We start from the raw sequence: 9642 nt of genomic DNA on the forward strand, positions 1-9642 counted from the left end.
TCAAAATAAATTGCAACTTTGAAATCGCTGCAACTTTGAAATCGCTGGGTAAACATGCAACTTTGAAATCGCTGGGTTTATCGTTCGATGCCGTGCTCAAACATGCAACTAAAATAGACAAAAGGACCTTCAAGCATATTATTAAGGTTAGCGGAACCCGATATTTTACGATAAAGTACAGTCACTCTATTCGACGTTTCGGTGCCATATAGTTTTATTCTGCTTTAAACTAGGTGTATAAGCAAGATTTTTTTTCGATCGAAATACCTCTCAGATTAAAAGCGCGAGATAGGAATACTCAACCTGAAATAGCAGCTGGAAGTAGTTATCAGATAAACCACCAACACTACTTTCCAGCGTATCAGACTCGGTAAATACAAATTTGCATCGGTTATCAGCTGCGGGTGATGTTATCCGACATCTTTTCTTCACTGACACCGATTTCCGATTTTTTGAGTTAGCAATATGACTTTTCGGTCCGGTATTGTTTTGTATTTTCTTGTTATACTTTAAAAAAAGAAATAAAAACTAACTATAACTTTCCTTTGTAGTTTTTGATGATTCAATTCTTTGGTTCTTGGCGCATCAATGTCTTACTTCAAATAAGTTTAATTTGTTCTTAGAAACGGCACCGATGTCATATACAGTATCGGACGAAAAGCGATAGTACAACTTTCTATGTTAGTTTTTTTTTCTGAACTAAATAGTTTATAAAATTAATTAATTTAACTCAGTTGTGCAAACAGTGACGTAAATAGTAAGCGTTTAAATCACTGTAAAATAGAATTTAAAAATGAGTAGGAAATCACAAACCAAAACTTAAACGACACCGTTAGGCGAACCAAGATTAAAAACTATAAAAGCGAACGGACAATAATTAAAAAAATACAAAAAACCTACAATATTTTCACTTGGGTAGATCAAAGGCATACGGCGCTTTTGTCAAAACGATCGTTAGCCCGTTTGAAACAGTGTAAACCGTACGCAGAAGGAGCATTTAAGCGCCGAATATAGTTAAGCAAATACCTTGATGCCAACACATGATAAATATCGCGACCATCCCGTGACTCAACTCATGAAAGTTTTACTGGCATACATGCGGGCAAAGGGGTCTGCAGTTTTATTTTGAACCAGGGAATCAAACCGTTGAACTTTTCCGGTTCAGGTTCGGTTCGGGTTCAGGAATTTTTTTCGAAATCCGTCCGTAATCTTTGTAACTCGTATTCAATCTTTGTAACTCGTATTCAATCTTTGTAACTCGTATTCAATCTAAGTTTCTTGACGGGATAAAAAAGGGAGTTCATTATTTAAATATCCGACAAATAAAACAAACTACGTTTTATTTAGTGAATATTCATTTTTTAGTGTGGCAAATATTGGTGTCTGGATTAATCGCTCGAAATACAACATCGAATGTAAACAATCAGCGTTGTCATGACTTTTTTCAATGACTTGAATTACTTGACTTAGCACACTTACCCTTAAGTCACCCAATTGACTTGACTTAAGTATTTTGGACAAATGACTTGACTTGGACTTAAGTCGTTGTATTAAAAACCTCGGTTGAAATTATGTTTTTTAAGTGTTTATATGAAATGTTTTTTGATAAAATAGTTTTAAATTGCGCACATAAACTATTTTGCTATGTGTTGGGTTTTTAATCATTTTTAATTCAGTTGTTGCTACTAATCAAACAAATTTAACAATTTTTCTAGTTCAACGTTTTATTTTTATTTCACTGACTTTGACTTGGGCAAACGATGACTTGGATTTAGGTCATTTACAGGCTTGGGCATCTGGCATACGCGCCGTGGTATTTTGTTTTCACTATCACGGATATAAGCACATTGCAAATTCCTGTGGACATAAAATCTTTCCGAAAGTGACATATATACCTGTTTCCCCCAATAAAAAACTAATGGCGTTAACGACAAATATTTAACAGTTACAAAAGACTTGTTTTAAACACAAATTGAGCGGTAAAAATTACAAGTGGAATTATTTTTAATTTATTCAGAGATTGTTTTTTAATCACAAAGTCAAAATGTGTAATCGAAAGGTCGCAAAGACACAAATCAGCAACACAAAAGACTTAACAATCAGCAACATATTCATCCAGAACAATCAGCAACATTACAATATACATCCAGAACAATCAGCAACAATACAACAAACATCCTTTTTCTGTATATTTTCCCCTTGGAGTTCGTCTGACCTTTTTCAGCGCAATGTTTACATGCAATATAGCTCAAGGCCCGAAACGGCTTTCAAGAGCATGTGCTTTCGCTTATTCTTATACCGCAAACGGTGGTTGCTTAATCTTACATTACACAAAGTCCTCTTATATGAAACTTTCACTCCCATACGGGCTTGGCCGCCTCATATATTTGACTGTGCATACGGTACACATTGAAGGTAGCGCAGACTGCAGAGCGATTTGTCGGCGACTTTATCTGATGAAACATCGCCAACAGCGCTACATATAAGACATTACGCTATACTTTAAAAGTAATTGGTCTATCTTGTGGTAGATTTTTTCTTATTTATTTTGTATTGTTCCAAACCGAACGAGTTTACCGATTTTAAAGATTTACTTGATCCAATAATGTCTTGACTGGAACTTAACACTTTTCAACTGATTTTGCCCCGTATATAAACTACAGATTAGTGCAGTCGTTCCTAAAAAACTTTTTTCGATACCCTTAAAAAAGTTCACTTGGTCTTGCGAAGCATCCAAATTCTCAAAGTTTTACATAGTTATTAATTTTTGCGTCAGAAAATCGTAATTAGAGATCATCCGAAATCTGTTTTTTGGACCGATACCGATATCCGATTAATTCTATTTTTGCTTATCGATAACCTATTTGTTACAAAACTTTCACAAAATTTTGCAGATTGTAACAGACACCTTTCGGTGCTATTCAAGTAATTACTCTTACACCGTATTATTAACAATACTGAACACAATCCAACTCTATGGTGTGATATGTTTATTTAATATGTGCAATGAATTTAAAGGCAAATATTTCCATGGGAAGTAGAATTTTTGGACATGTCGAAAATCTCTGGTCTTAAAATAAACGGAAATGATGGCAAAAGCAGAGTTTAAACTTTATTACTTCTTGACTAACGCAAGGCCCCAAATTATTAAGGCTTTGACATCATTTTTTTTTCATTCATTTTTTTATTCTTACTTGTTACTGCTGCTGCTATTAATGGTTTAACCCCTGCATCACTTGCAATACTTTTCAAATCTAATTCCAATCTAACTTAAAAATGTTGCGAACCAGCAGCTATCTTCAAATTCATCTTACGGTTTAACTGACGAAGCGCCACTTTCTGGCTGTCTATTACAAACAAACGCTGCTTTCGTTAAACTCATTTTCGATTGCTTTACGTCTTTGAAATATATACAAACACTGGCGCATGTTAGGCTATAAAGCCTTTTTTGTGTTAAACCGAATATTCCACTTGAATATTTGTTATCACCAACCGCTATCTGCTGATATTTGAACCTCGGTGAACGTTAAATCAGGTGTGCCAGGTGGATTTCGAAACACAAAAATTTCGCCACGTCGCACTACTTTGAACAAAAATTGCGATTTAATGTATTGAAGTGCCTAAAATAAGAAAAAAATACTTGCCTGGAGGCAAACAATATTTTTATAAAGCGTGGCCCGCGGCCTGATATGGAAAGCTGTGGTAAATTTAACCGAAATTTATAACACTATCGAAAATTCGTGCATATTGTTTAGATTTTAGACCAGTGGTTCTCAAGCGGAAAGGGGACACAAGCTCTACTTCGACTTTAACATTGGAACTACAAAACAAATTTAGCTCTACGCGCCAATCTTCTATTGTCTAGTTTTGTAATTCCCTGTTTTGTTCACATTTTTGCAGCACAAAGTCTATGTCTGTACCGTTGCCTGTTTTTCTGTCTATTATAAATACACATATCATCGAAGGTAACCGCCCTATTCAAATTACAGGTGGGCTAACTTACAGATAAACGATAACCTTACCCCCCTCTACAACTATTTCTATATATGATAACAGACCAGCCATAGGGGACTCGAACCTTTTGCGCAAATCTATGTCTCTGCAATTTTGCCGTTGAATTGTGTGTCGTCACAAAACACGACTAACGCAATGTTTAATTTTGTAAAAAAAAATCAATGTGTTGAGCACGAGCAATTTGTTGTGTGCCCAATGCGAAAAGCCTCCTAAATTATAGTTTCACCAGTTCAACCAAATAAGGTCATTTTTTTCTCGCTTTGCGCGATCAATAAAATACTTTACTATTTTTGTTATGTTGTCTCACTGATATATAGCCTAATTAAAAAAAATAAGACTTTAGTAAAGTCTACGACTCTAAAATATGGAGTCGGATTCAATTTTAGCGTAAATTAGCATTAGCCTCCAAATAAACCCAAACTTAGCCCTGTAGTGTACATGTCCCTCAAACTATATTTTGTGCCACTTTTCACTTTGTATTAAAGGAATGCTCTTTTTGCGCTTCGATCAAACTTGGTTTTGTTGCGGTATGACTATGTTTTGCCAGTTACAAGTGAATCTAAAAAACGTAAACTTTTTGTCAAAAAAAGCAAATATGCGTCAGAGTTCCCTTGAGAACAGCAGGTGTCCTTAATACCAATTGTATTATGACGAAAAGTTATGACAAAACGTTGTCAAGTCATCAAGAAAATTGTCATGTCCACCAAACGAAATCCTGGATCCGCCCCTGTCTTTCATTGGTGCTGCAAGGCCAAGCATTTTTTCGTGCAAACTCCTAGCTTGACTGTCTGGTGTTGTCTCCACCTAAATCAACAGGATGAACGGCAAAAAGCGATTCGAGAATGTTCCATCCGTCGACTTAACGTTAAACCCACCGCGCAAGATAGACAGATATGAAAACCGCTGGACTTTGAGCAGCGCACGTTCGCGCCTTGCCAAAGTTGTTCAATCAACAAACTTCGCGGCTTTAATCTGATCGCACGTTCGGGTAAGTGAGGTTCGACGCCGGATTTAAAATTGGTTCAAAACGCTTTAAGAAGTAAGGAATCTTCCGCAGACAATAAAATGTAAAAGAAAGATTCTTGTTTTACTACCAGATGATCTAAGACTGTTTTATAAAAACAGATTTTTTACCGAAATATATATTTTGCCTATAAGACGTACAAAAAGCAAACATTTAAAAATTCCAATAATAGTAGTAAAAAAGTAAAATATAAAATTTAAAAATATAAGATTGCGTATAAAATCATAAAACGCCTGCAAATGTCAGATGCAAAACCAACAACTTGGCGAATGGCAACAAACGACAAGGTGAAAAATATATCTTTTCTTTTTATACTTAATCTTATATTTTTTAATTTATATTTTACTTTTTTACTATTATTAATGAGTTTTTACTTGGAATGGCGTGGCAAACGTTAGCGAAGATCTTACTGTGGCGTTAATTTGCGCCAAAACAGTTGGTTTAGGCCTAGGTGTAAAAGATCTTAAAAGCCAAGCGCGGATCTGGGAATTTTATTTGTTGGTGGTAGAGATGGTGAGAATATAACATTGGTGTTCGCTGCCCGCACCGCATTTTAATAAGTTGTTCGCAAGCTGCGCTGCACCACAAATTATTGTCGAAATCTTACGCTGCGCTGCACCGCAAATTATTGTCGAAATCTTACGCTGCGCTGCACCGCAAATTTCCTAATAAAAAACACTACAAACACTTATAAAGCTAGTTCAAACATAAAAGTACGGACAACATCTTACTTTTTAAGGATGAAACATCCAAGTGTAAACTGCTTGCTATTTCACTTCACTTTAAAAAGAAAACTTTAACACGCCTCACGCTGTGTGCGGCACAGCGCGGCAGAACGTTTAGCTTTATTTACGCACCGCTGTGCGTTTACTTGACTAAACCGCGCAAGCGCCCACAAATTCTGCGCGGTTGACATCTCTGGTTGATGGCCATATGACCATTTTCCTTAAAGATTACGTCACACAGTTACGTCATGACGTAACGTCACGAAGTAATGTTATTCCTTAACTTGGCAAAGTTACGTCAAAATATGACGTCATAGAAACTAACCCTATAAGCAGCACACAGTTCCTTTAAGTTTTAGATTGGATATGTGTTACCTTAAATACAAAGGCTTTAACGATGTTACAGATTCGCGCAAAGCGCCAAAACGCCTTTACATTGGTAATTTGCCCAAACTTCTATTTAAAAGCCGGAAGTACGACACCTTTGGGCTAAAATAATTTTATAGAAAATGGGCTAAGACATCTGGAACCATTTTTGGTTTGCTCCGGTATGTTTCAGACTGATTTTTTTCCTAAGCTTTAAATAAAAAGTATACATTGTAGAACTTATAAATTGTCAGATATAACGTAAAGTGGTATATGTAGGTGCGCATAATTAGGAGGTTATGAGTCTGCACCCCTAGGGGCCTTCTATTGGGGAACAGAAACCTAAAATACTGTGACGTCATCGTTTTAGCTCTCCGTAGTTATCGACTCCCATCTAGCGGTAAAAAAAATTCAATACAGAATTCCTTCATATGCGCTTGCTTTGTTTATCTCGGGAAGCGACGGAGCGACTGCACGCCTGCAGCGCTGTATTGTCACTGGCTAGAAAGAGGCTTCTCTAACCAAACCAATATTTTTACCGCCGCAAATTTAAATGCGAAATCTGGGGGCAATGTAGACCTCTCTGTTAGCTTGAGACATATCATGACAGACTGACGTGCTCTAACGGAATTAAATTTCTTCATTCAACCAACTAACTAAACCAATGTGATACAAGAAGGGCAAACCAATCTGTCACGTGTATCTACACTCGTGAGCCAATGATTTTCCAAAAGTGTGAAGTATGCCGCACTTTTAAAACTTTCACAAATTTATACTAAACGTAAACATTTAATGCATCATATAAATCCTCAAAACTACACAAACTAAACCTCAGTTGAACTCGGGCCAATTAAAAACCAATCAAACTTTACAGTGCACAGCAGCAACACTTACTTTAAAAGGAATAAAAATAAACCTCTAATGTACCTTATTTTTAGCGGTATTTAATATTTTGGATGAAGAAAACAGTTTTTTCAGAAGCAAATGATAACAGAGAAAACATTTTTTTTTCTAATATGATTTTCGTAAACAATATAAACACATTGAGAAACTCAATTCTTACATGTAGAAGTCCGAAACCAAAAATATGATTTTACAAAAGCAGTCAAAAAATATTTAAAAAGTAAAGAACATTTCTGGCAATAACACAATAAAAAGCACCACACAACTAGGGATGTTCAAAGCACAATATTGTATCCTCAGACTCAAATCGAAATTGGTTTGCGTGCAAAAGGTACCACAATCCAGCTTTATATATATAAGTTAAACAATTAAAAATGATTCAATATTCTGGATTCGTTATTCTAGATTTTTAACCTGATATTCTAGAATCGCCAGGAATTCTTCTTTCAGCGTCTCTTCGTATCACATAGTATACAACTACGCATTAACATTTTGTAGTACTATGAGTGAAGACTACCATACAAAGTTCTTTAGGATGAAATCATTTCAGATACTTGGCTGGATATCTTCGCAATTGCCTCTTGCAATACTTGGGCTTTTTTCCTTGCAGCATAACATGACCCTTCATGCTGTTGGTTAGTTGCAACCTAGGATAGAGTAATTCAATGAAACATGCACACACATTTGTGGTTAACAACTGAAATCTAGCCCTTCTGAAGCCGTTTTTTTGACCAACGATTGGTCATATAGTACTGTGGATCCCCTTAGGATAAAGTAATGTACAAGTAGGTATGAAGTATTGCACTTACTTTATAACAGTACCAATGCTGTGCAAATCAAGTCAGTGGTTTTAATAAACTTAATATGATTAAGTTTTATCTTTTTCTCCCCATCCATGCTTAATACAATACACATGCTAAATAGAAAAGTAAATATTGTTACTAGATTTAGGAAAGGATCAGCCTTGAACCACAAGTGGTTATACAAAGAGACCGACCCTTTCTATTTTAGCGTGATTAACAATCTATGAGGGTATTTGCGGAGCGGTTGTAAATCAGTCAAACAAATGCCTTGACTGGAAGTTTTAGGCCAGTGCTACAGTGTCGAACTCGGAACTTAATGAAGTCGTTTAATTTTGCTGGAGTAGACTCAGAACCTGAGTTTGACTCCCAAGTCTCACATGCACAGTAAAACATTTTGAAAGTGATAAGTCCAAAGACTGTAAATTGTCAATCTGGAATAGGATGAGGTAGAATATTTTTGAGTATTGTGGATGGAGAGGTGAAATGACACCCTTATGAGGCGATTGCCAAGTATCCACCTTGTTTTGGTTATGAAAAATGGTGAAATACAGGCTGTAGAGTCTGAGCCAGACATGAGATTCAAAATTGCCAAGTTGGTCGGAGTCGGGTTATTTTCAACCGACTCTGCAGCCAGGTTTTAGGCAAAGACTTACATTTATCTTAGGTGTTTTAATTAAAAAGATTTTTTGTATAAACCAACCTCAATCAGTAAATCATAGAAATGTGACATTTTGCTTGAAAAAAATAGTTTACTAATATTAATAGTTTGACATTTATTTTGATGCCATGAATTGGAATTGACTTGAATTCTAGCAATAATTTGGACTTGAAATGGTATTTCAATAAACTACTTGACCGGGTCCTGAGTCTTTTTTAAATGATATATTACAACACTGTGGGTATATTTGTGTAATGCTGTTGTAGTAGCACACATGTACCTCAAATTTTATCAAATCCCAGGGTCAGTTTCGCAAACTTTATGACACAAGAAATATATCTGCAGGAGTATCATTAGTGGCATTTAATACTCTTTGTGGAAAACCTAAGAGTTTAAACTTTAAATAATTTAATTTTTTGTTTAAATAAAATGACAAATGGGCAATAAGGATTTTTATTACGGACTGGAGTCAGTAACAAGGATAATAAATAATTGTTTAAAACTTTACTTACTTGTGAGAGGTAGTTGATCTGAGTAGCTAATTCTTCCTCTGCATCTTCTAAACTGCTCAAGAAAGTCGACGTATGTCTGTCAAGTGTTCTATCATTAGGCTTGTCTTTCGCCAATTCTTGTAAAGTAGCACCTAAAAGATATAAAAGCAGACACACTTTAAATATATTCCAGAAAAAAACTAATGATTTTAATAGCTTTTTAGGATTGTTTTAAGGGCTGTAGCCTATTATATGACAGTCATATAACGATTTACCGGCACTCATCTAGATTCCTACACTTTCACCCGGTTAACATTGCTAACATTAATATTTGGGTTAGGGTGCGAGTTAGTGTTTGGGTTTGATGGGTCAAGTGTCATTATTATATTTATTTTCTCAAATTTAATTCTTTCTTGCAATTTGATTTAACGTGTTTTGTTAATGTAATTAAAAGTGGAAGGATTCTAGACCAGCGCGCAAAATATCTAGCAGAGAAATACGAGTCAGACCTGAACTATGTATCGCTGAAACTATTTTCTTTTCAATCTCTTCTATCTTCTTTATTCGGTTTTCCACATTTTCAACATTCATATCGGAAGTTCAAGATCTGCACCACCAGATATTAAATTTTAAAGTTGCAAGGTTTGAAACCTAAATT

At 35.5% G+C, this 9642-nt stretch overlaps 1 protein-coding gene across 1 annotated transcript; it reads right to left on the reverse strand.

Annotated features, from left to right (window-relative positions):
• Positions 1 to 6947: 6947 nt before the first annotated feature.
• Positions 6948 to 9642, reverse strand: LOC146137032 (mediator of RNA polymerase II transcription subunit 11-like). Its single transcript, XM_083395837.1, has 3 exons — positions 9494 to 9642; positions 9006 to 9136; positions 6948 to 7679 (listed from the first exon to the last, which is right to left on the reverse strand). Exons 1-3 carry the CDS (start codon positions 9573 to 9575, stop codon positions 7563 to 7565), a joined length of 330 nt encoding a protein of 109 aa, XP_083251963.1. The 5' UTR covers positions 9576 to 9642; the 3' UTR covers positions 6948 to 7562.

The sequence above is a fragment of the Ascidiella aspersa genome, chromosome 8, assembly GCF_963924565.1.
Source record: "Ascidiella aspersa chromosome 8, kaAscAspe10.2, whole genome shotgun sequence".
Classification (NCBI taxonomy): domain Eukaryota; kingdom Metazoa; phylum Chordata; class Ascidiacea; order Phlebobranchia; family Ascidiidae; genus Ascidiella; species Ascidiella aspersa.

What these genes read in the sequence shown, in the direction of transcription:
- LOC146137032 (XM_083395837.1), bottom strand. Translation starts at nt 9,575, where the DNA reads ATGAATGTTGAAAATGTGGAAAACCGAATAAAGAAGATAGAAGAGATT. An exon ending in TTCAGCGATACATAGTTCAG is followed by an intron (nt 9,137 to 9,493) that starts GTCTGACTCGTA and finishes TATATCTTTTAG; the next exon opens with GTGCTACTTTACAAGAATTG. An exon ending in AGATCAACTACCTCTCACAA is followed by an intron (nt 7,680 to 9,005) that starts GTAAGTAAAGTT and finishes ACTCTATCCTAG; the next exon opens with GTTGCAACTAACCAACAGCA.